At 36.6% G+C, this 27,981-nt stretch overlaps 1 protein-coding gene across 1 annotated transcript; it reads right to left on the bottom strand.

The window, feature by feature from the left end:
- Nucleotides 1–78: 78 nt before the first annotated feature.
- MOV10L1 (Mov10 like RNA helicase 1) lies at nt 79–27,890 on the bottom strand. The gene is made up of 26 exons (XM_077783124.1): nt 27,812–27,890; nt 26,577–26,761; nt 23,403–23,559; nt 22,919–23,031; nt 21,959–22,149; nt 19,788–19,928; nt 18,641–18,867; nt 18,315–18,510; nt 16,906–17,100; nt 15,435–15,549; nt 13,935–14,112; nt 13,259–13,329; nt 12,791–12,882; nt 11,993–12,051; nt 11,322–11,437; nt 10,201–10,231; nt 8,905–9,083; nt 8,243–8,389; nt 7,386–7,507; nt 6,501–6,600; nt 5,950–6,114; nt 4,372–4,545; nt 3,475–3,624; nt 1,749–1,856; nt 959–1,096; nt 79–201 (listed from the first exon to the last, which is right to left on the bottom strand). The coding sequence occupies exons 1-26, from the start codon at nt 27,888–27,890 to the stop codon at nt 106–108; spliced, it is 3,525 nt and encodes a 1,174-aa protein (XP_077639250.1). The 3' UTR covers nt 79–105.
- Nucleotides 27,891–27,981: the final 91 nt, after the last annotated feature.

Here is a 27,981-nt window from a genome sequence, read left to right as displayed (position 1 = left end):
ACTATGATAACAGGTTGTTGTACTAGCAACCTTTCAAATGACACAAGCTCTAAAAATACTGTAAACTGATCGATATCTGTCAAGGTTAAAGTGAAGACCAGACACTTACTTCTGCAGGCGTTCCAGCTCTGCGGGCAGGTCACAACCTATATAAACTCTGTTCATTAAACTGTATTCTAACAGTGCACAAAAACAGGGATCCTGCAAGAGAAAATTAATATGTAACTGTAATTGCGGTGCTCTGTGAATTTACAAATTAACATTGCACATAAATATAAGGGATTTAATAGGACCTCTTCCAGAAACAGAACTCTACAAATGGTCAAGTATGCTGAAACATGTGAGGAAGGTACCTGTATTTGCTCCCAATTACATGTAGTTACATGTTAAGTGTGGGGGAACTAAATTCTCATTCAGACCATTTCTGGAATACTGTTTTCCTTGTCCTTAGTGAAGTCAGACATAGAACGAGATATTAAGACAAGCTCAACTTATTCCTGTGGAATGACCATGCATAAGCCCAAAAGGAGTCCTCCTCCCTGGCACTCGTTGCATTAATTGGGAACAATCACTTCTGCCACCCTCCATTTAAAGTGATGAAAGTACATTTTGTGAAGAACCTCATTGTGTGAGGTTATTCAGAACGTGCTTACTGGACTTGCAAGTAGCTGGAGAACTTTAGAAGAGGTCAGAGCCTCCATGCTGGAGACAAAAAGGAGTTCCATGTCTGTATACACAGAGCACAATTTCCCTTGCACTTGGAAATCTATTGTGTGCGTGCCTGAACTGTCTGTTCGTGCAGGAACCCATGGAGATCAGATATTCCCAAATGCAGACCGAGGACAATGTACAAGTTCCTAACATATTCCGATGCTTCCTAACATCAGATTAACCACAAAATCATTCAATTGCTGTGGCAAATAACATATGCAATTCAAAATATAAACTCAAAACTTACTTTCACAAGAATGTGAGGATTTCCCACAACAATCAGCAAAGCTTTTGCTCTAGTAATTGCGACGTTAAATCTCTTTGGATTGCAGAGAAAGCCCAAAGAGTGTTTTTCATCATCAATTACGACTTTCTGAGATCGCACCTAAAATTAATTAAGGATAGTTTTAGAAATAAAATGATGAGAACACAACATACCACAATTTAACATACTATTTCCTTACTGCAACAATCCACTCAGTTGAATGACAATTCACAATCTGTCTTTCAGTATGCCTTCTTCAGTAGCCTCATCACTGTGCTTTGTCTTAGCATTTGAAAAACAGCCAAAACAAGTAGAGTGCTAAAAGTATGACTCATTAGTTTTTCAGCCATATTTAATCCATATTTGAACCTATATTTGAAAAAAAGAAAATTTTCATGACCTAAATAATGAGTTCTTAAATAGGAATGTAGTACATACCTAGAACTACTTTAAGGGAGACCTGTATTGAAAAGCTATGACATGGAACAGTAAAAGTAAGCACAGTACCACTGCCCTCAGGAAAAAAAAAAAGCGAGAAAATCGCAGACTCTTCCTCCAAGCTGCAAACATGAAGTACTACAGATTTTTAAGAATACAGATTTTAAAGAGAAGAGTAACTCTACAAGCATGCACTTAATAAGCTCTGCTTTCAAATATTGTGACAGACTGACAAAAACAGAGCTTGTAAATTTTTTTAAAGGCTTATATTAAAAATGAAAAGCAGAATTAGACAAATAAAAATTCACAATAGGACCACAGTAGATTTACGCACTGTTGATAAGATGATAACCATGTACTCCTGCCCTTGAAACTCTTCTACTGTGCCAACCTTTACATCTTCCAAATCAATACTTCTGAGAAGAAATCTAATTTTTTCCACCTATCAAAAAAAAAAAAAAAAAAAAAAGTGGTTGAGGGAATTTAGTGTTACATTTGAGAGTGGACTGCTTTAAAACCAAAACCATACCACATACACCAAGCTTAGCCATCATTCACTAGTAAAATTTTCAAATAAAATAGTAACTTTTCCTACAAGAAAGCATCACAGCTAATAACACAACTTAGGTAAAGGAGTACTCTCTATCATAAATTGAACAGAAGGCAAGAGATTTTTAGTAGTCCAGATTTTCAAGAGAAGAGTAACTCAGATCATTAAACCCTCTTTTTCCAATGTGCATCATATCCAAAACCATGCATACAACAGATCCAAGGACAACCAGCCTCCACTAGCCCTTGAAGAAGTCTACAAAGATTCCACCTTTGCTTGCCAGGTGCATCACGCAGAGTGAAAGGTGAAAGGTGTGAGAGATGATCTTAAGTATCCACCAAAAAGAAAGAGAACAAGGAGTCTCAGGCACCGGGATCCTGGTATATATTGGATTACTGTACTGCCATCTGCTAAAAGTTGCTCAGAGATTATAACTGAAGTGCTCCAAAAGACTTAAGAAGAAATCCTGCCTGACTAACCTCAAGATTACAGTCAAAGACTATTTTCTAATCAGTGTTCCTGCAATACAAAGTGACTTTCTTAATGTCGATGTTACTATCATACACCTTGTATTATAGGCAGATGAAGGACAAAATCACATTAAATAGTGAATTAATCACATTAAATCATTGTTTATAGGGTGAAAGAAATTCAGTCACATCAGTAGTATGAATACATATTTGAAAAAACAAATAATAACTGTCAACACAGGCAGGTGCATGCACCTGACTAGCTGTGTTGATAAAAGCAAAACTTTAATTTGCATGTGAGATTTCTTCACAAGGGCTTGGTCTTTTTCATACACCTCAATGTTTTCTCCAAGCCACACGTGCAAGGTTATGAATTCTGAGATGTGAAAAGCAAGAAGAATTATGTGCACTGTCCAAAATCTCCTCTGCAAATAAAATGGGTTAAAGTTTATTTTAAAAATGAAAGTAAACATAACACACTTAACACACCTGGATATAAATACATTTAAAAATAAAGCACAGCATTTGAAGTTAATGTTCAACATTCTGTAGAGGTTTAAAGAGCATTACAAACTTCAAGTCTGACTATAGGACACCTAAGAAGTCACAGTAATTGTTTCCTCTAGTCTCTTCAAGACCACAGCAAGGTGTCATGGCATCTATTTCACAATAATCCCCTTTTGTTCCAGTCTTCAGTGCAGAAAGTGACAGAACCAGACTGCTGTTCCAGCTGTTGGATAATGAATTCTTGACTTGCACTCATTACTTCCAACAATTGAAAAATCTGCTTGTTTCCAAATTTCTCCTTAACTGCTTGATTTTTAAAACTGAAAAACCAGTAGAATGCCATTATTGCTGTCTTTTAGATTTCAATGGCAGCATCATAATCATTGATAATACACTGTGTAGCAGGATACACTATGGTGGAATTTTAAGATACGTCCCCCTGCTTTAACAAACCACAGCCACCATATAAATACCCGAGATGAAATACAGCAACTTTGAAGCTCTGATGACATCAGACCTGTTAAACACTATACCTGTTTACGGTATGGTGCAATCACTCCAATATCTGTCACTGGGACTGCAGAGTATTCACTTCTAGTCAGTTGGCAACAGTACATCATGACTTGAACTGCTTCAGCTGGATTAAACCATGAAGGACTGTGACCCTCACGTGTTTCAGTGCCCTGTATTGGGGGAAAGGGAATGAGATGATGGAGATCAGCTGCAGAAATGACTACATATTTATCAATACATTATTCTTATACCTCCTGAATGCAAAAAAATGATGGAATATTATATATAATTTCTCTTCCTCTCCATACATCTTTTCTAGAGAACAAGTATCACCTCACATTTTAGATATATTTTTAATACATTTACAAATATAATTGATATAACAACAGTATTTTAAGTATGCAACAAAGGAGTTATATCTCAACTCAGTACAACATATGTTAATAAGCTGGTATCTTGCTTTTTTCAAGGTGGAAGTGTTCTAAACCAAACCTCTCCAAACAGCAGATATTGCTTCTGACTAACTTCTTGAAAGACTAAAGAAATTTTTTTGTCCCCTGCCAAGTTAAGCTCTAACAATCCTTTAGTTTTAGAGGCTTGTATCCATTTAATGTAGGAAACTCTCATCAAAAGCAATCTAGAGAAGCTGATGGTATAACTCCAGTCTGATCATTTGCTATGAATTTAAACTTCTATGAAAATGTCCTCACAGTGCACTTCAAGAGGCAGCTGCTCACGTTCATAGCAGACATTTGACTTCAGTATTTGTTTTTAAAACCGTATGGTCAGGAATTCACATTACCTGTGAAAGGCAGTTTAACCCTTTGTCACATCCTTTCTAGAATTTCTTCTAAAAAAAATCAGCAAACTGCTAGCAAGCCTATACAGTTAGTTCCCTCTATGAACATTTTACATACCCTTATTCCATGAAAAATTAATGGAAATCCCTTCCTGGGCAATTTCTCCCAATTCAAGAAAGAAGTCACTACTGAGGTATCTGCACAGGCTTCCAGTTCCTTATGATAAAACAATTTAGATGGCAAGGCAAGCAAAGCAGAATGTGACCTGTAGTTCTTTGTGAGTTTAGTGATCTGCAAAGACAAAATCCAAAATCAGACTTCTCAGAACATAGCTACAACCTTACCATCCACTAGCATTTAGCATTCATAAGGCTGCCAAATAACTGTATTCAAGGCAAAAACTGCAGTTGTGATCTCCTTTAAGTAAGAAGTACTCCAAAACAGTTTTTTGAAGGACCATCTCCTTCCCCTCCAAAGGAGAAACAAACAAAATTGAATGTACATGATAGACGAATGGGTCATTCCCCAGTTTCTTGAAACATTTGATGTATAGATACATTCTCCTTTTTTAAGAGTCAGATTACTTCCATGGAGTTTCAAAGGATGTAATGTCTTCTTTTGAAGAAGTCTTGACAGGCAAACAGGGAGCATCAGAACAGCTGACAGAAGCTGGCCTTAAAATATCTAAAAGTTATCCGTTTTTAAATGAAAAAACAATCTTAAATAAACATTCCAGAAAGTATTAACCAGCTCAAAAAACCGCAGTCCTGTAAAAAGGATAACAAAGGCTGTTCAAGTCAAAACATACCCTTAAAGCCCTCCCATTTCCTGATCTCTCACTATGCCAATTCTCCTTAAGCACTGTGTAAGGAACACAATGACCACAGCTTGCGCTAGCAGATTTTAGGAGGAAGTGTGACAGGTTTTTCAGCAGGCTGAACCTGACCTAAAACCTAGGTCCAAACACCCTCACTTTCACCCTTAAATCTGCCATCAGATTTCCTCCGCTCTCTATTTCCATGGTCATCTAGTCATCTTCTGCTCTCAGTTTAGTCCTTCAAAGTATGTTACCCTGAGAATAGGAAGGTATCTTCGGAAGCTTACATTAGCCCTATGTTTCGGATTCAGACAGTAATTGAAAGCAGCTCAAACACCTGTACTTGTTTAAATACTATGCCACCTCTGCCACTTAACATAGATTTTAGGTACTTGCCCATACAGGAATCTGGGGGAACTATCCTTCAAAGGAAGACATGATAAAGAAATAAGAACAATTTATCTTATTCTCTATGAGAATGATGTTTACAAAATTAATCTTCAAAGAAGAGACTCTGTCTTTTTTATGTTAAAAGCAGAAATTATACTTTTTCATCTGTGGAAAATGAAGTTATGGTAAATCTGGACTATGAAGATGAAAGGGAATTTTAAGCTATTATTTACAACTGTGCTTTGTGTACCATATTTGACTTATGATACTTAAGAATAGAGGATCCCTTCAAATAGAAGTTTTAACATGCTGGAGGACTCTGCATCATTACTATTCAGACTACATATACAAACTAATCAAGCTTTTCTAGTGAATTCATGCTCAAGGTAGACTTATCACTAACCATCAGGGATCAAAATGGTGGTAAGAAACCACAACTTCTCCCTTTTTGATTGAGCTGAAAAAGATTGATGGAAAGTTTAACTCACCAACAAAGGATTGTATGCTCCACAGGCACCAAAAGCATCCTCGTCTCTCATATATAGCTCTCTTGATGACAGTCTTTCTAGCAAGGACATACTTAATCCAAAAGACTCTGCAAGTTTAGATTTTATTACTGGCCCTAACTGCTTTGGATCTCCAACGAGAATTATCTGTACATGAAATTTAAAAACATCTTAGATTAAAACAATTGTAATTGAAACTTCATTTTATAATGACATACACATTTCAGAATTCAGAGATCAATTAATATAAAATATTCTGCTTTCCTTCAAACATTTATTTGCAAAGGACAGAAGTATGTTGCTGTCTCAAACAGAGCACATCTTTGATATCTCCCACACAGACCCAGTCCTCCCAACATAACTTGTTCTAGATGAAAAGAAACTTAAGTGTTGAGAATTGATATTATACATGAATAATCTCTATTACAAAATCCATTACCAGAAAATGGCTGCTTGCATTCTACATAATCCACAAAATATGAAAATAATAAACAAGATTTTTCCCTTTCAGTAAATGATGTTAAGAGAACTACCTGTCCATCAGCTTCTGAAATCAACCCAATAGGAATCAGACTCTCCGGTTCACTTGCCTGACCCGCCTCATCCAGAATCACATGAGTGAAATGTCCAAGCCTATAATTAAATAACATTAACCTGAAACAGGGCTGTTTTCCGATTAGTTCATTCTGCCACCCTGTGGCTGACCTCAGCAACTGTGTTAACGTCCTCATCAAGTGTGCCAGGCAACCCCATAGACACAGAGCAAAGATGTGTATTCCCAAAAGGAAATATAGAAAAAACAACCCCCTAACTTTAATTTTTCATCTTTGATTTCACTTACATACTCTGATATTTTAATTAAAGCTTTGTACCAATGTTAAGATACTTAGAAAAGCTTCCCTTATTCTCAGTTTCCTTAAGGTATTGAATGAAAACAATGCACTTGGTTTAGCAAAGTATCTCCAAGCTTTGTTTCTGCCAAACAACTCGAGACAGTAAGGCTTTAGACTGTCCTCTTCTGAGGGCAAAATCCAAGTCAGAGACAACCTTGGTTAAAAGAACTTGATATGATAGTTTACAATTAGTAAAGGTGACTTGGTAAAAACCAAATACATTTTTAGACTGGCAATCATTTTGAGCCGAAGTGATTGTCAAGAGCAATTTAACTCCCACTGGTGGCAGAGGAGACATTATTGTTTCAAAAATCTTAAACATTACTCAAGATAATTCTTAAATTTACCATGGAGAAAGTTTCTACTTAAACATTACTAAAACCAAGTACTTTGCTCTCTTACACAATACAGGTGCATGCAATAAACTACTAAAACAGCCCAAGTTACAGGTTAGACAGTCTTTAAAAGCTCTGGCGTTTGTGTCATCCAGCCACTTCAGTGATCCTCCTATCTATGGTACTGTACCGTGTATCTGTTTGATAAAAAAATCCTGCACTGCTGCATGTTGTAATTACAATCCTGGACCACAATGCCTTCTGAATATCATCACCATCTTTGCAATAAGGTTTCACCATGTCATCAATTTGCTGCAGAAACAAAAAGGTAAAACAACTTGACAGCCTAAAACAGAACATTTAAATTTGAATAGAAAAGCTCTCTGAAAACTATTTTAAAAGCTGAGCAAAACACATAGACTAACACCCATTCATATACCACAATGAATTAATTGATTTGCCTAAGCAAAATTGTACATATGCAAGACATGCTTTATTGTAAGGATCAAAATGGAACATAAGGATATTTCATATACTCATCTAGGCATACACACATATATATGTGCATATATACATATAAACACACACGTATATATACAAATGTGTATCTCTATATATGTACACTTATGTATAAATACGTATACATATGTATAAATATGTATGTATATATGAAATGAACCCACAAGGTGTGCGTCCTGCATGGAGATGACAATCCTACTTGCTTATTATCTGTGTTAAGTAGTCTTAACGTGGATTGATAACAAAAAAACCCAAATTAAATCAAAAATCCCCACCAATGCTTATTTGCTGTTTATGGACTTACGCACATCAAGAAAAAGGTGAAGATCCTATGCTCACACAATCATATCAAGGATTATGATCAACTTTCCAGTTAGTTAGTCCCTCTGGAAAAGCTGAAGCAATGTAATACTCTGGATCCTAAGCAAACCTAAGCAGCCTCATAGCCACTGAGAGTTAAAATACTAAATCAGTATTTTAAGGTAGAAAATATTAAAATGGAAATCTTAAGTGGCAGATAATATTTACCTCTGCTGACCTGAAGGCAGCATTAACTCGAACCATAGTTCCTGGTTTTAAGAGACTGCTTTGATGCAGCCGCAAGCAAATCAGATCTGTTGCAGCATTTGATGGTGCACATACCAAAATCCGACTGTCTGGGAGAGTAAAATGTATCTACATTAAAGAAGACAGATATTAAAAAAACAAAAAAGGTTATGTAAGAAGCAGCAATACTGCAAACATTTCAATTTTCTTTCATTTGAATACAGAACCCGAAAGAGTTTTGCACACGTGCAATATCAATTAGTTCTTTAGCAGTTTGGTAACACTCCTGCCGACAGTCATGACTAAGTAGTCTTGAACTGAGTGCACCCACAACAGAATTAATTAAGGATTAACATTTTAATGTATACCTGTGCTTCATGAATACATTATGCACTACTGCAATCACAAGGTAGACACTGTTCACTAAAGTTTTAAAGATAAAAAGGCGTGAAAATAAGCCATTCAGAATTCTGTTAAATCCATATGAAGATGGATTTTCCTCCTTTTATGGAGCTATAGAAAATTATTTTAAAAAGACTGTTTTGAAAACTCCTTTGGAAAAAATATGATGGTACTTACAGAAATACTATAAATGTTCCAATATGGAAAAGACTAGAGATGACAGATTTATTATTTACTACTACCTGTAAAATAGCTTCAATTACTGTTACTGTTTTTCCAGTTCCTGGTGGTCCAAAGAGAAGATAAGGTGTTGGGCGACATTCACCACTCAGTATCCTTTTCACTGCCAGTTTCTGTTGCACATTCAGCACAGGATTGAAAAATTCACCATCTCTCTGTTTAAGTGCCACAGTTTCATCAACTATAATCAAAACAAGATTGATTAGAACCTCATATATATTTTTTAATGTATGCACATTTAAGCAATTCCAATTCACAATATGCTTCTGCACATTTTTTGTTTTCCTTTTGTGGCAACAACTAATGAATTTCTCAAAAATTCCGTTTTCATTGAATACCAAGTAGAAAATAAGCCATTAATATTTCAAAAGTGTATTGGCTCTTTATTGAAAGGTAAAAAAGGACCATGATTACATAACCAAACAATCTGTAAAAACTCTGTTCAGTCATTTTAGAATCATGTTCAATTTCTTGTCCTAGAACAGCAAAACTTGAGAGACTTCCAGTAACTGGTACTTTGGGGATAGTACCACTACTACATGATCAGGCCTCTGCTACAACTGCTGAAATTTTTTTTTCTTAATCCTGTCTGAATTAGTCTAGCTTTAGCTTTCCACAATATAATCGTATTAACCCTTGGACATAAGTGCCTTCTAGGTAATTTCTCAGAAATTCTTTAGCATACTTTTGATAAAAAATGATCACTCTTCTCTTAGGCATATTGCTACAATGATATTTGAAGTCACAATTTCAAAACAAAAAGCGCAGGAATAATCTGGGATATTGAAAAAGTTTTAGCATCTTCAGCAAAGCTTTCCAAAAGATGAGAGACAGCATCCCAATAACAAATTGAAAACTCTGAATCAGATCAAAAGGTTTTGAGTAAATGACTGGGAAATAACTATTTATTCATTACAAAATATATTATCATATGCCTGCTCCCTGTTCCCCCAAGTGTTCAAGGCCAGCCTGGATGAACTCTGGGCAACCTGGTCTAGTGGAAGGTGTTCCTGATGGTGGCAGAGGGGTTGGACATGGACGATCTTTAAGGTCCTTTCCAACCCAAACAATCTCTGCAAATTAGACATGTTTAAATAATGCACCAAAAGCCTCCATAGAAACTTCCTGCTAGTATTTCTAGAATTTGTCTTTAAAGGCAGAGCACAAGGACATCTTAAAGGTATCTTTGATTTACTGATACGATACTTATTATTTAAGCACAAAAAATACGCCAAGTTGACTTGTTTGCAGAGTTACTCTTATCACCTCTGTTATGTTCACCTCCCTTGATGTCATACCTTTTGTCTGTTTGTTCTGCTTTTTTTTGACCTGAAAAGAGCAAGTGAAGATAAATGCATTTATAACCTTAAGAAGACAGGCAACTATCTTCCCTGATACTTTTGAAGTTGCTAACCTTTAATTTTCCCCATTAAATAGAATTATCTACCATTAAGACAGAAAGGTAAGAGTAGCAGAAGAAGGTGCCAGGAATTTTCATGTTAAGTTTAAGATTTCTAATACTTTGGCTCTGTTAATATTAAAAGTTTATTTCACAAATACTCTACAGGCTCAGATGAGGATTTTGAAGCCATGACTACATAACTTGTTTGCTTCCACAAAAGTAAACAGTCAAATTCCACTTTGAAAGATACATGCATCTTCCTGGGTGGGCATGTCCCTTCAGATTGTAGCACAGGAGAAAAATGCTTGTAGGGAATGTAGTTTGGCAAGATTCTGGATATCATGCCTCTATCATATTAAAATACTGATTTACAACCAGATTGATTGATTACTCCTTGTTGTAAAACACAAACCGCAGGTGAAATAATTAGGGAATTAGGAAAAAATCTTGAGTGCAAAGGTGGTGAAACACAGATTATGCAGACACACTGTGAAAATTCTAGACAAAAATAAAGAAATGCTGCCACACACCCCCAGACTGACTTGATTTAGTGTTGGTGACAGACTTGCTTCAAAAAGGAAAGAGAATTAGGCAGCGTCCACAAGTCCTTTCTACATTTTAGTAATATATAAGTGGCAGTTAAGCCTGGGTAAATCTACGCAGAACAGGATGATTTTCTTCTATTATAAAATTATTTCCTGCCACATTGACTGGACTTGCATATCTACTTAACAGTAGCTATGAAACTAGTCTAAGGCAAATATGACAATTCCCATCACAATCACACACTTTTTTTAATATGCACTTTCCATTTTTGAAGCTTTATAGTGTCAGCTGTCATAAATTCCCCATCTCCAGGCAGCAAACAAAATCTTTTGTCATTAGAATGCAGCAGAATACAACTTTGATTCTTTGATACTCCATTATGCAATTCCCTTCTGGAAATAGCTGTACACTAAGTATCTGGTACCAATCTGAATGAAGAAACATTTCAAGGAACATTTACAGAATAGATACCTTACTTTCCTGCTGTGAAGCTTGTTTAAAGCCATCATCAAGAGCACAATACTCTGTACTATTCTGGGTCTTGACAGCTTGTGGTGATTGTAACACAAGCCTTTCTGGAAATAACACTAAATTTAGAAGAGAAAAAGAAAGTAGAGAAGTTTTAAAATCACACAAATACTTTTCATCTTTCACTGATTAATGTTACTGTTGATACATCAGCTTAGTCTGAGCTGCCAAAATTGGTTTATCAGAACTAAGGTGGTAAAGATGTGAAGTTCATATGCATTGTTCAACTCAACCGGGGATCAGGAAATCAGTGTTTAATAAATTCTGAAATAACACAAAGCATGGCCATTTCACTGGCTATTATTATAACAGTATGTATTATTCCTACATTTCTTGTTGGCTCTAGCAGTTCACAAAGTTTGCTTCCTCTCCTCCTGCCTGTGATGGCTAACAGATGAAATAATTTTCACAAAACCTTCTATACATTCAGCATTGTTTTTTCTTCTTAAAAACCAAACCAAAACAAAAAGCCCCTAACACAAGGAAAACTCCTGTAAGAATAAATTACAACGCATTCTTCCCAGTATGCCCTGATGTGAAAGCAATAAAACCCACGCAACTCCGCACAAAGAAACTCCTCTAGACAGGTTAATAGTCAAATTAAATAGTCAAACCTTTTTCACCCAGATAGACAGCTTGCTGAATGGCCAACTGGCATCGCCTGCTAGGAACACTGGAACCAGAATACAGATTTGTAATTAAAGTAAAAGCTTATATTTCAATATACTATGACAGCACACTACTATGAGTTATCTGGTACTTTTTACAGTGCAAACACAAAAAAAAAAAAAAAAGGTTTTACATAAAAATGCATGTTTTTTTAAAAAAAGAATCTACTGAGAAATATGCTGCAGAAGTATAAATAGTTTTGCTATGAATAATATTGATACATATTCTCCAGCTTTTTAGCCATACAAAGATGGCTTGGTGTTCAACACTTTCAAGGAACCTCTTTGCAAGGCTGAATTTACATAGTGGATTATGTAACTCCAACTAAATAACAACATCCCATGAGTAAAACAAAAAGTATAGAAGAATGGGAGATTATCACCAGCTATTTTTACTTCCTGTATTGTCTTACAGTCATATCAGTACATAAAAAAAACCAAACCAAACCAAATCCCAAAACCCTAAGAAAAATACCCCCAAACACCCCACATCATTCCTCCCCATTTTACTGTCTGGTATTAGTGTGGCTATCTAGAAGTTATTAAGATAACAACTCTCTGAACACTTTTAACCATGAATATGGTAGTAAAGGTGTGTTGAGGAAAAGAAGTGAAAAAATTGGCAAGAGCTTAATTATGTCTTTCTCTGTGTCCACCAAAATAAACAGTTGATGGTCATATTTTAAAAGTCACTCTACTAAAGGAATCACTAAACATAGCTTTCTGAAAAGCTTATAAAAACACCTGCAATGAGCAAATTCCACATCCATGGGCTCCAAGTTGTAAGCACGTTCGAAGTCAGCATTAACCTTAAGAGTAACATCTTCCTCACATATCTGTTACAAAGATAAAAAAAGTTTGGATACTGATGAAGATTTAGTGCTTTCAAAAGTGCTTTAAACATAAAGAGGCACTTTTGAAAGAACTTAACCTCCCACCAACTCCAAAAAGTAAATCTAGATTTACTTACTAACAACAAATTACATATCTAGATTATGTTAAAAGTGCTTTCAGAGCAGGCAAAGATTATAATCTTAAAAGAATAGGGAAGCCAGAGTTGTCAAAAATACAAAATCACTATTCAAGATATAGATAAAATAAACCTATCTTCTCAGGAGTCAGGTTAAAATAGTCTGTAATTCCAGGAATTGCAAGCTTCCCTTAGAAAACCTGTGAACCACAGTTTTTTCAAAAGGAGAACATCTTGCTTACCTCAGCAACATGGGCAATGTACTCTATTATATGATCTGAGTAGACCTGACTTTTCAGTATCACCTTATCACCTAATTGTAAACAAAGTTAAAAGGCAAAATACTGTTACAAGGAATACTAACATTTTCACTGCAGCATGTAATTCTCTTCTCTATGTTTGAACTAGGAATTTGCAAGAGGCTAACTTCAGCAAAGTTGCTGTATGCATCAGTACTGTTTTGAAATGCCATATGCAGTTGTATGTTACAAAAGGCATCTAGTATTGATGCCATCAGACAACACCTCTTGGAAACAGTATCTTGCATATTATATTACTAGAAATTATGAATTTTACTTTAGCTTCTTTCCCAGCTTTTTTGCTACACTTACTGCATTTAAATCTATTTCTACATTGCACAGCTTATTTTTGCTGAAAGCCCCACTGATTATTGCAAAAGAAAAATCCTAAAGTATTGAAACATCTGTAAGAACAGACACATGCAATGCTGCTTCAGATCGCAGCCACTCTGAGACACTAACATAGTGTTCTTGTGTCCCCTGTCTAGTAGCTTAAATGAATAACTTTGTGCTCTAATATCTGAAAGACTTTTTTTAAACAAATGAATAATAATAGTTTGCACTGTAGTGAAAATATAGATCAACATGCCATTTGACTTTATCTCACGTTCATTTCTACCTGGAATCAGGCGAGGTCTGCCCTCTTCTACTCCTGGCACTTCCAGCACTAACAAGTTCCCATTCCTTTTTAAAGTAACCCCACTCATGTAATAATCTTTTAAATCCATTTCTGCTTGGATCTCTTCAAGCCATAAAAGAGTTGAAAAGTTTGCTTTGTAATTATTTAGATTAAGACGCTGAAAAAAAAAAAAAAAATCAAACCAATATACATTATTGTTTTTCACCAAGATACAGAACCTACTATTGCTAACATTAAACAAAACACTTCTTGAGATAGACTGTACAGCAACTAGGTTGCCAAATAAGATACCTAAAGACATGTATCCGTACACTAGATATAATATTTTAAACCTCTTTGATAGCCAAAGTGAGATTCGTATAGTCCTTGAGCTCAAATATAATAGCCCCTTACCTAAAGAGCTAACCAAGTCTCTCCCTACTACAGCAGCAGTTTCACCATGTGAATCCAGGGGCAGTCTACAGACTGAGTTCTATGCTCAGTTTATGCCCAGAAAGCAAAACATTTAAATACATGGACACAGACAGCTGAAAAGAGAGAATCATGTCAATCTTGGCCCTGGCTGATGATCATACAGCTTAGGCCAGCTCAAATAACCTGAATTTTCTCCCTCAAACCTTAACGAATCTCACTGCAGAGGTGAGATTCTCCAACAGTACCAACTTCTAAGGTTAGGGTTATGGTGTGGTTAAAAAAGGTAACCAGTAATGGCAGGCCCTCAGTGTAAAATTATTGTAAACACTACAGAGCTTTTTGAGAGGCAATGTCCAACCTACTAGCTTAATGTTGTCGTCTCAAGTTTAATGTGAAATGTTTAGTCAACAGACAATATAGCCTTTTATATTTTAAAAAAGTGTCAGTCCCAGCTTATAAGTACTTAAAATTTACAAAGAAATTGAGTTGCAGCCATATTCTACCAGAAATCGGAGCTAAGTTTTGGAGAAGGAATCATTGTAATATTCTTGTTAAGACTATAGCTTTTTTGGGGGTGTTTTATATGCCATCTTAAACTGCTATACTTGTGGGAAGAATCTGAACAAGCTTTAGTGAATTAAATCTGAAGATGTTTACAAAAACTTTTGAACAACCAGAAAAGAAGCCTCTGTTATTGCAATAATATAAGAGATTGTGATTTTCTATGAAATAACAACCTTTCTGACACCTAAAAAAATCCCATTCCAGTGATGCCTAAAAAGTGAGAATACAGAGAAATCTTTGTTCAGCTTCTGTGATGTCCACCCCCAATATACTTCAACTCTCTTTTCAGATTTTCCCATTTATGCTTTTGTAAGCTTGGATTCTGTAATATACTGAAACCCATGAAAGTTATGGAATCCAAAATGAAGTGTAAGCCTACCTGACTCAAGTGTTATGTCATCTTCTCTTACACTAAGGACTATACATTCTTCCTAAGTTAAGGTGCTTGAACAAACAACAGTATCAAAAAATATCTTTTATATAAAACCTAAACTTACATACCTCTGCTAGGAGGGGCTGAAAGGTCAGTATGTCTAAATGCTGCTCCACACATTTTCTTAACTCATCTGGTATGGTATAATGCGGGAGAAAGTTTGAACACCACCTTCTCTTGTTTCTAAAATGAAATTATACAACATAACATTTAGCTTGTTTAAGTAATGTATGAAAAAAACAGCTGATTAACATGCCACATCAACAAGACTATAAACCCAAAGCACATGCACATACACACGACAGATTAATAACTCCTTCAAAGGGACAACTGAGAAGTTTGCTATACTGGGAAGAAAGGCAAGCGATCTTACAAAGATGCTCCTTGACACTGTAGAGAAAAAAATTCATGTGGCCAAAGCTCAATTGAAGTTAAAGCTGTCCAGTACTATGGGGAACAACAAAGAGGTTTTAAAAATATGCCAATAGCAAAAAGCACTGCAGAAACATTGGCCCATTACAGGATGAGGATGATCACCTCACACACAGGGACACAGACAAGGTAGAGATGTTTAATGCTTTCATTGCTTCCATCTTCTACATCGATGAGGGGCTAAGGGAGTGCCAGTGCCTTTAGCTGGAGAGTCATGACTGAGAAGGATAAAATCCAAGTTGAACCTAAACTTCTGCAGGATTTGCTGCTCTTGCTGGATTGCTATAAGTCTATGGGACCTGATAGTATTCATCTGAATACTTGAAGACCTGGCTGATGTCATCACAAGGCAGTAAAGCTTTTGATACTGTCTCTCAGAGGATCCTTCAGGACAAAATATCCGGCCCAGAGCTGGATAAATACATCATGCCACGGGTGAGCAACTGGCTCACAGGTTGGGCACAAAGGGTTACTGTGAAGGGGTGACATCTGACTGGTGACCTGTTCCTAGTGGGGTTTCACAGGGCTCCATCTTAGGGACAGTTTTCTTCAACATCTCCTCAAATGACTTAGAAGCCAGATTTGAAGGCATACTGAGTAAGTTTGACAATGATACTAAGTTTCAAGGAGCTGAGGACTCCCTCAGATGCAGTGAGGTGCTGAAGAAAGATGCACACAAATTAGAAAGATGGACAACCACCAAAAAAAGTTTTGAGTGAAAGATGGGAGACATTAGTCAGATGTAGACATTAAAGTTGTGTAAAGAATTGAGAAGCTTATTATCTCAGAAAACTATTTTCAGTTTCCCATTTTTTTCTTAGTAACACAATTCTTACTAAGTAGATAAATAAGGAAGAGTGTTTTATCTTATTACCACACTACATATTAGAGATTGTTTGAAAAATCAACAAAGAAATCAAGCAATTAATTAGTAAAACAATCTATTCCATCAGAAATGTCCACAATCATCTTGTTTACTATATATATAAAAACATGTATAGATTCTTCCAGATTCACATTTTCTTTCTCAGCATTACAGAACAAATATAGCACTATGAAATAGAACAGTGTTAGGCAAGTATTATTTTATGCTCTAAGTGACAGTACCTTTTGTGTTTAGGGGCAACCACTGTTGTCTTCCTTGGCTGAGAATCTGTAATAATTTTAGTCTTTCTTGGAGAATAAGGTTGTACAGGTGCTATAAGTAATTCCTCTTCATTTGTTACAGTGGCTTCAATATAGCGGCCAACAGTAAAATCAGAAAAGCCAAGCAGGAGGAGCTCTTTACTGTGTCCATGAATCCTTCAAGTAAACAGAAGTTATCTTCTTAAAACCAATACGGTCACAACTTCATTTTCCCCAGCCATGAGAAACATTCTCATTTCAGTTAAATATGAGAATGCTAATTTAGGGTAATTCCTCACCCTTGTCACCTCAAATTCAATCCCAAATAATTAGAAAACTCACCCAAGCCACTCACCCACCCAACCAAAAAATCCCAACCCAAAGCCACAGCAAAAGTCTCAACCCCACAATTTCATCAAAACCTTCAGTAAAATGCAAAATCCCTCCACTCAATATACTAGGGTACAGAATTAATACTTTTGTTAGGAGGAATATCTTGGAATTACTGCTACTGCAAAAGAAGAGACAAACAGGTCCATCAGAGGAACCTGAAGCAAATCCCTTCACTGTCTGTAATAACTGCTTTGCAGCACCTTGGAAAAGGCTACTCAGAACTGAACCCTAACTGTAAACACATGAATGGAGAAAGAAGGAAAAATCCTCTAATTCTGGAAAACATACTTTATATGTGCAAGTGTTACTTGGAGAGTGACAGATGGGACAAAAACAGGAGGGAAAGGTTTGTTCAGGCTAGTTTCTAAGAAACTTAAGCATTGCTGCAGTGCAATTCTCTAAATACATGGTCCAACATTGTTACCAAATGCCTGAAACAAATGCATCCCAGAAGAATTTCCCCTTCTCATATTGTCGCACCAGTGAGGACTCCAGGGGTGCACAAGGAGTTGGAAGGGGACACAGCCAGGACAGCTGACACCAACTGCCCCAAGGGATAATCCACATCATAGGACATCATGCTCAGTACATAAAGCTGGGGGAAGGAAGATGGGAGAACATTCTGAGTGATGGCATGTCTTCCCAAGTCACCATCATGTGTGATGGAGCCCTGCTGTCCTGGGGACGGCTGAACACCTGTCTGCCCACAGGAAGTGAATTAATTCCTTCTTTTACTTTGCTTTTGTTAGTGGCTTTTGCTTTACCTTTTCAAATGTCTTTATATCAACCTATGAGCTTTCTCACTTTTACTCTTCCCATTGTCCCTGCCGTCCCACTGGAAGGAGTGAGTGAGCAGCTGAACAGGGATTAGTTGCCAGCTGGGGTTAAAGCACAACATGCCAAGAAGAGAACTATGCCCAGAATAAAAGAACTGTTAAGTCTATTTTCATTACTTCTGGCCATTGTATTGATTAGAAATAATGGAAAGAAATACTTACACAGCTGTGCATATAACCACTATGAATATTTTTTCACCTGGTGGTATCACAATTTCTGAAGTAATATTGCTGTGCTTAGCTGTTTGCTCCATGTGGTCCTTTTGCTCACTTTCTCCATTTTGCATATTTTCATCTTTCACCAAGGAATTGTTTTCCTTCGTCCTTGATAAATTTGTATCTTGAAAATTAATTCCTTCTGTAGTAAATGTACAATAAACTTTGTTATCACAATTTCTACTGCTAACATAGCCAAGTCTTCTCAAACAAACCTACTGGTCTTCTGAGGAGCTAACATTCAGCATTCAAATTCTGTCATTACACTGTACCTGGAATGACTCCATTCTTCATAATGGATGTATGGTTCAATGACTCACATGTTGATCCTCCACTGTTGCTAAAGGAATTAATTGCAGCTTTTGAGAAGTTTTCTTGATTTATTGGAAAAGATGGACTGTTCTCACAGTTTTGAGGAATCTCAACACTGAATTGCTTGTCTTTCACCCATCCAGCTAATCTGCAGCTGATTAAGGACTGTGGAACACTCCCTTTGTTCCTAGAAGTAGTTATGTGATTAGTTACATAATTAAGTACATGGTGAATGCTCTTGAGAAGTTTATTTCTACCTGAAGTCAAATACAATTGTCTGCAGCAGGTTAGTTCCCCTTATTTCATAACTGCTATAAGAAAGAAATTGCACTGCTGCTTCTAACTAATGAGGACAAGAACCTCTGCTTTATGTTAATATTTCTAGGTCACATCAACTACATATAAAAATATGTATAATTTTTATATTTGTATATATATTATATATGTATAATATAAACCAATGGGACCTAAAAGTTCGTAACTGGGTAACCAACTCTTAGGAAAGAGCATAGAATAATAAATAATGAGTATGCAGATGTGTCTTCATTTAAGCATTTATGCCCAGATGTGAAAAAGAAAACATATGCAAAAAATCCCAACCAATCAACCCCTAGAAAACCCCCACCACCAAAAGAAGACCATCCTAAAGATACACTAACATAGTTATTCAGAATACAAATTTACAAAAAGAAAAAACCAAACCCCAGAAAAAAAAATTCTGGTCTGCTTTCAATACACAAGTATGCAAGAGACCTTTTTTTCTAAGATTTTGAAGATGGCAGAGTATCTGGAGCTTAAGTTAAACACAATTAAAAGTTTTTGCTTCAATCCTCATTCTAGGAAGGATTTGACTAGGATTTAAAAGAGATACAGGATTGTGGAGTCTCAAAGCACTATCTGCAAGATAAATGCTCAATATCAGAAAGGCTATGCTACAGACATTAAATTCAAAGTGTTAAATTCAGTGTGAATTCAATTCCATAGTATCTGGAAGTTACTTGAAGATCAAAACCACAAGGCTTGACTAGAAGAGATTCTGAACGTAAAACAGGTTAACAGATAGAGTGACATTAATAAAGAAATCTTCAAACAATTAGAAAGGCTTACTCTATCCAAACAATCATTCTTTTAGATTCCCCTTGCTTCAGCGTTCCAAAGTCAGTCATTCTTGATACTTTCAACTCTCCTCTGTCTCTCATTATGTCTTCATAAGGCTCATCCACATTACCTTCATTAGAGTGAGACTGTCTGCAAAAATAATTTTAGGTTGCAGTTTTTAAACACTAATAGGCTCAGCATATATCTTTGATTCAGCACAAGTTTAAGAAACACTATACCAAGGCATAGTCATAATATTTAGAAACAAGCAGGTGAGAAAGTTCATTTTTTTTCTCAGCCATTTATACTTCCAAGAAAATTAGATTAACTAATTTAAGCAGCAACAAGTCTTTAGTCTTTGTCAGCAGCACAATAAACCAGCATAAAACTTTGCATGCAAGACTAAAATGATTGAGGAGTTAATGAATCCCTGCTGAAGAGTTAAATCAAATGGTGAGTGAAGTCATTATGGCTCTCTTTGGGAGCTCAGCAAAGACACAACAAAGAGCAGCTCCTAAGCAAGAGCCATGATTAGCACTGCAGCTAGGAGATAAAATGACTAGACTGGAAGTGTTTCAACCTATGCATTTGTGTCTTCTGCTTACTGTTCCTATCTGAAATCAGCAAGGTGAGGAAAAAATTAAAAAACAGCTGAAAACCAAAAACTATCCTTGAAAACTTTTATCACATACAACTAATAAAAAATGCCTATGAAACCAGGCACGTGCTCTTTACTGCCTGAAACACTGAGCACTTGTCTAAAGTCTTGGTGCCTTCTACCCATAATAACAAATTTTCACATGGATTCTATTCTGTAATTAAGAAACTATTCATTTAGATAAAATGGCATGGAAATAATTTAGAAATATTTTAATAATCTCACTGATATGTACACACCCTCCGTACTCCTGAGTTATCTGACATACTGAAGTAGAAAATGACTGCAACTGCTTCTCATTAGCTATATCAACTTACTAGCCAAGCCCACTAGATGTCTCCCACTGCAGCCTAAGCTGCCGTTTTTGATATGGCAGATGTACTCTAAACCTGAGAAATCAACCCTAAGGTCTACTTTTGTAATTTGACTATATTAATAATTGTCTATATAAAATCTATCATTAAAAATAGGTGCAACTGAGAAAAAGATGTGAATAATTTGTACTGTTTTGCAAAATGTTGTAAACACTTAAAGTTTCATTTAGGTACAATTTATTAGATCTGTTATCTCTAGAGAAAACAGCTTATATAGTTATTTGTAGATTCTTTGAAGACATATATATGGCCATATGGCCTTGGCTAAATTTCCTAGAGATCTCCCAAAGATGATGTTTGAAAGATACCGGAATGTCCTTTTGGTCTCCCTTTGGACTTCCCAATTGACAATTTATTTTTGGCCTGCAGAGTTAGACTACATAATCCTGCCAAGACCTCAGCATGGAAAGTGATAGATACAAGTTCTATTTATTCAGGCGGTAATTGTGTGTTTCACAGTACAGATACTTAAACTCAAAAGTCCAATTCCATACCTTTGAGGTCCGTTATTGATTAGTTGCCTATTTTACTTTTGTGTAGTTGATTATTTCCCTAGGTTTTGCTTCTTCTCCATACTGAAGATCGCCTACTTCTTCCAATCCCTTTAGCGGTGTATCCAGATCCTCCTCATACCATATATAATACCTAAAGTGCCTGCAGAACCTCTCAGTTCAATACTTGCAAACCAAATGAATCTCTAGATTTAGACCATCAAACTTTTCCTTTTAGGACAGATACCTGAACAAACAGTGTAACTTAAGCAAAATGGATTAAAGAAACATGATTTTATAAGTATTTTTCTGTGATCTGTTTTCAAACTGTAAAGCCCTACTAGAGGAGCACAATGAACTTGGCATTTTTCTAATATGCATGTACAATTCCTTCCCTGCCTAGCAATATCCCTGAGAGCAACTGCTACTAGTTTTGCTTCTCTAGTGGCACTCATGTTCCCACCTTCTGGAAGGAAAAAAAAAAAATCCAAACAAGGGCCAAATCATACCATGCTCTAGTTTTTACAATGGTCTATTATGCCTTCTAGTCAATTAGGGAAATATTCACAGTATTTCTTGCTTAACAGATGCAATGAAATTTCAGCTGCATAATTACACCACGTCTCTAACTGCTATAAAGAGAAAAAATAAAGTTACCCATCCTGGTTGACTGGCACCAAGCAGAGAGCTCTCCAAATGTAACAGGACTGACTGCTCTCCACCACAATTGTGTTCACCAGATCATGTCTACGAGGAAAGTAACCATCAGGAAGTCTCAGTGAATCCAAAGTGAAAAATATACTGTCATCTACTGTCCCAGTTCTTCCACAAATGTTGGAAATGCGAACCTGTAATATCAAGTAACAGTAAATACAAACTATTATCTTTTTAAACTAACAGACATACTATTTTTTCACCTGAAGCAGCCCTTCTAGCATTAATAAAAATGCATTCTGAATTTTCAGTTATTCACAGGAGGTAAACACAGAGCCCTAACCCAGAATCACTGTGCCTGTCTTCAGATTTAGAAGAGTAAAGAAACACAAGTACTTCAAATAAGCATTAAGTTCCACTGAAGTGCATACTACAATATGTACATTAGACTTAATCATGATACCTTTCTTGTGACGTATCAACTTACCTTATTTATACTTCCATACTAGTAGTAACAAGACAATTTTTTTCCTACACTTGATGTGCAAATATTCAATATATAGGTTTAAGACAATAAACCTAGCATAACATACACATTACTAGAGTGAACAAATATTTCTGTTAAAATAAAGAGACTGTGGTTTTAAGTGTTTTTAAGCTGAAACAGTTGAATAAATTAAACACAATAAATTCCTCAATCATGACACATCCTCACTATAACTAACAGCAGGAACACAAATCAGCAATTAATAGATAAGTTACTCTTTCTGTCCAACCCAAAATATGTATTTTCAAAATGCCTTATTATTTTACTAACATGCTCTAAATGGATGAATTAATATGTTTTATCTTTTACTTAAAGATGTGCTATAGAAGATCTACCGATATTTGTAACTGAAACCAATTTGAAACCTCATTTCACCCAGGATTCCTATTGCCAAAAACAATGTGTAGAACCTTTACCTTGTTTACTTGTTTATACCTCAAAGGCCTTACAGCAACTGCTTCAGTCTTCCATGTTGTTGAGTTAATATAATACTTTGCTTGCACCCAGTCTCCTTCATAAGGTTTGAAATCTATACAAAACAGAACATTTCTCAAATGTTGATAACATTTACATTACTCCCCTACAGAATTAATGTAAGTTAAATAAAAGTATTATTCAGACCCACTGAGTCCAAAGTTTTCTTTGCAGTCCTTTGCTTTGCATACTACATAGGAGATGCTAGTGGAAAAATACGCTGCTTACATGTAACTTATGCTTAAATGCAGGCCATGCTCAGTGAGAATAAACAGGCAGCTTTCTCCACCCATGTCTGGCTGTTTCACTATGTTTCACCACATATCCTATAAGAATTTATTTGGGATGACAACTTCAAGTTTGTCAGAAGATATTTCTATTGTATACACAAAAATATTAAGAAAGAGGAAACAAGTCCCTACACACCTTCCCAGACGTCTTGCATTGCAAAGTATGTATTCTGATTAATATAGCCACCATCCACAGAGAGAGAGGTAATACTGCCAATTAGTGTTTTCTTATTCAGTTCAGTGGCATCACAAGTAGGACTGAAGTCTTCTTGTGTATTCTGGATGGTGTCTACCTATTGATACAAAAATAACCCCAACATTTAAACAGCTGAGACTTAGAATGAAATATATATTCCTACAACAAATATACAAAATTTCAATTGCATATGGAGACAAAGCTTCTGATTATACAATTACTGCAGCTGTTACTTTTTGGACACAAAGAGTAAGTAATAAACAGTGACTTCTCTTTTAAAGAGAATGTTTAAAACTTCTCTTTTAAAGAGTGCTGTATAAAACTTCTCTTTTAGAGTGCTGTATGCTGCAGTACTGACAACGGCTATAATTACATGTTGATTTTTCAAATCTTTCTCACACATCCCTTGCTCTAGGTCTATTTAAGATTTTTCCTCAATTGACAGGAACATCACATGCAGCCATGTGCCTGTACATAACTGGAAGTAGAAAATAACTATTTCAGAAAGCAAAAAACATGTTTTCCAGATGGTCTTTATAAATACTGTATGTATTTCAGACTGACCCTGTCACTTTTTAGTAATTTGATTAAAAAAACCCCTAGAGCTGCTTCAGATTCTTCATATCACCACCTCACATGTAAGTTTACTGAAGTCTGATCCAATCTGAAGCATACGATCATACTATATATTATTTATTTTTTGAGCAGAATGCTTACCATTTACAATAGTAATGAACAGAGTAGGTCTACCTATACTTCAGAGGTTTGCAAACACTTGTTGACTATAAACAGCTATTTATTTTTCGGCCAATACCGTTTTATTGCATTAAAATAATTACTATTACATAATATTTGACAACTCGAAAACACACAGTAAAAAAAATGAAAGAAATCTATACTTTGTTCCAGCCTGACAGACATATCTTCCCATTCACCAGGAAGATCTGAGAATAACAAACTTTTTCTGAAATTATTTTTATGGCTTCATATGGATAGAACATGTATAAGCAAACTGTTACTCAGAAAACGAATAAATTTATATTTCATGTAAACTACACATGCAGTTACACTTGAAAGTAATATGTAGACCTAAAGAAATGTTTTTAAGACAAGAAAACACCTTAAAACTCCCTATATACATTTTCTTTTGATACTTCTCATTTTTTCTCTACCAATAAATCTAAAGTTCTTTCTCATACTAGGTCAAAATGGCCTTCCAACTTCCACTGGGAGCAGCCTGGTTTTAAAGCCTGCTACAGAACCTATAATCATTCAATGCAGACTTGAATTAGGACTGGACCTCAAATAAACTGAAGTCCAAACTTTTAAGCCATGATCTTTCCAAACCATATGGCCAGCAGCTCCAAAGAGCAGCTGAAACAGTACACTGAGCAGAGAGGCACCCAGGGCTGACCATGCTCTTCCTTAAAGCAAGTAACACAAACACACCGACACCACCGAAGTTTGAACTGTGCCTTCCAGATTCTGCCCCACACTGTGCTGGCAGGGTCCAGGCTTCAGAGCTTCTAATCCTGCCTTCTAGATCACTTAAAACCCAAAGTGGCAATACCTCAACTATTTGGAAGAAGATGGTACTGGTATTCAAGTATCTATTTATATAGTAGTTAATTATTAATTATGCTTGTCAGGAAGCTGAATTTTTTCCTCTAACTAGGGGTTTGAAAAGGGACTTAGTTTTTTCCCATGTGAAACAATTAGAATTCAAATACTGTTATCTGTTCTTATCAAATGTTGGGAGTATCTCAAGTTTGTGCCACTATATGGAAAGTAAGGCAATAAATCACAAAGTACAGAATGGTTGAGGTTTTTATTTATGTTCTTAGAACAGACTTTTAAGAAATTAGCTTTATCTTCTTCCTTATTGAATCAAGACTGCCCCTGGACTTTGACTTTATTTATAGAGTATAGTTAGCTTTTGACATGAACTTGTCTCAAAGCTTTTTACCCAGCCATAAACTACATTGCCAACAGTATGACAGGCCTGCAGGATTATAGCTCACAAAGAGGAATAAGGAATATCATCACACTTTTGAAAATGCCATTATCTAGAATATACAGCAAAGCATGCCACAACTGCTACAATACTCTAGTTGCTTTGTAGATCCATATGCAGTTTCTCAGTTACTAGGTTTATGTATTTTGGAGCAATTACAGTATTTCAAAAGTGAAAGCTGTCAGTCAGAAGAAAAAGAAGGAAGAAAAAATAAGATTTAAACTACTCAATTTTCTGACTGCGTGTGAGTACTGTTTTACCAAACAGCACTGATATTGCTTGTTGGACAAACAATAATTAGTTTTTATGCAAGAAAGTAATTTAAGGAAAAACAAAAGGAAGTACGAGATATAAGGTTATCTTACAAGACACCAGGTTTTTGACAGCACTACAGTTGATAACGTTTTAGAAACAAGACTTCCTGTTTACTTTTATTCTGTTTAATTTTGGGTCACAGAATAAAACTGTCTCTCCATTACGTCTTTCTTTGGTTTTATTTAAACAATGAAACTACATTTAATTTGAACATGATTTGCTAAGAAAAACTCCCCTCAAAATTTGTGACAAGGTATAACCAAGCTTGAAACAAGTTTGCAAATGAAGTGTTAAGCAAAAAATGTAGCAAGATCTCAATTTTTGTAATTGTCTACAACATCAAGTTACTAATTTTTACAAGAAGTTTTGAAGTCTCTGTTCTTATTCACAAGAACATAAATTAGTCCTGTGGAAAAAGAGCAAACTTTGCACAAAATCAAACTGCTTTATCTTCTTAGCCATTCATATAACAATAACATAAAATTGACTGAAACTTGGAAAAGTTATGCTCTTACTGGAGTAGCTATGACAAAAATTCTGATGCAATTAATAGCTTCTTATTCACTACACCTGTACTCAGAGAATCAGTATTAAACATAATTTTTAAAGAGATAGAATGAAACAATAAAATGATCCACAAAATCCAACTTATCCCCTGTAGGTGAACGGCTTGTAATTTCTCCTATTTTGTAGAAATTGTGAGGCTAAAACTATAGCAACTTCCAAAACAAAGCCTCGAGGTACTTATGGGGACAGTGAGACTACTATTTATCTTCACCTCTTACCCTGACAGCCTTCAGGCCACCTGACGTTTTATCCTCTTCCACAGTGGCAATAACTTCTTGTCCAACAGCCAGCAACATATTTTTTGTAACAACATCCTTTGTGAAGACTATCATGTCATCTATCATCCCATAATCATGGCAAAGTCTTGTCACTACTCCTTGTACCCTTTTCAATTCTTTATCACCTGCATCAAAAGGAAAAGTGTTGACAGAACTATGCAAAAAGTTATGAATGCTACTAAAAGGGACATCTGTTCTATCAAAAGGCCAACTGGAAGCAGCAACACCTGCCAACTAATTATTTTCACAATTAAGTCTTGGGGTCTTATGGCAATTTATGGTTTCAACCAATTAATAAAGTTAGTTAAAGACAAACTACATTTTAAAACCAACATGCTTTAAGCACCATAAAATAAAATAGAGTATCTCACACTGAAAGAGACCCATAAGGATCACGGGGGTCTAACTCTCTGCTCCTCACAGGACTACCTAAAACTGAACAACACGACTCAGCACATCATCCAGGTGGCCCTTGAACTCTGACAGACTTGGTGCCTTCCCCGGGAAGCCTGCTCCAGTGACTGACCACCCTCCCACTGAGGAGTCTGTCCGACTGTTCAATTTAAACTCCTCCTGATGCAGCTTCCTTCCATGTCCTTGTATCCTGTCACTGGTCCTCCGAGAGAGACCAGCACACCGCCTGAAGGTGTCCACTGTCAGGTCACACCTCAGCTTTCTTTTCCCGGAGCTGAACAAACCGAGTGACCTCAGCTGCTCCTCCCAAGTCACACCCTCGAGACCTTTCACTGTCTTGCCCAGCCCCCACTGGACTCACTATATGGTCTGCAGTTCTTGTACTGGGGCATCCGAACTGCCCCCAGGAGTTGAGGTGAGGCCGCCGCAGAGCAGAGGGGACAATGCCCTCCCTCAGCCAGCCAACGATGCCGTGCCCGATGCAGCCCGGGACGCCACCGGCCCCCCGGCTGCCAGGGCACCGCTCCCGCTCCTCACTCCATCCTCCCAGCAGCAACAGGAACCTGTCCTACCCACGGAACGGCAAGAGAGTCTATCCGGGAAAACTCCACATGCTCTGTAGCCAAAATGGTGCCTCATCATCTCAATCTCCTCTTTAAGTCCTTTCTTCAGAAAAGAGATCTGCACTCAGCTCCAGTCACATGGGACGAGCACGCCTCACAAGCTGCACCACAAACCCACAACCGGCCCGGAATTCCTACCAGAAGCCTCCCCTCTCTCATCTTCGTCATCTGCGCGTCTCCAGACGTAGGAGAGCGCCTTAGAAAGGAGAGCGAGCATCCCGGAGCGCCTCGGCGAAGCCTCCGAGCCCCGGAGCGCACCGAGGCCAGGCGCGAAGTCCCGCCCGGCGCGCCTCGAGCCCGCGCGGCCG

The sequence above is a fragment of the Lonchura striata genome, chromosome 5 (assembly GCF_046129695.1).
Source record: "Lonchura striata isolate bLonStr1 chromosome 5, bLonStr1.mat, whole genome shotgun sequence".
Taxonomy (NCBI): domain Eukaryota; kingdom Metazoa; phylum Chordata; class Aves; order Passeriformes; family Estrildidae; genus Lonchura; species Lonchura striata.
This window is presented reverse-complemented; position numbering and strand designations above follow the sequence as displayed.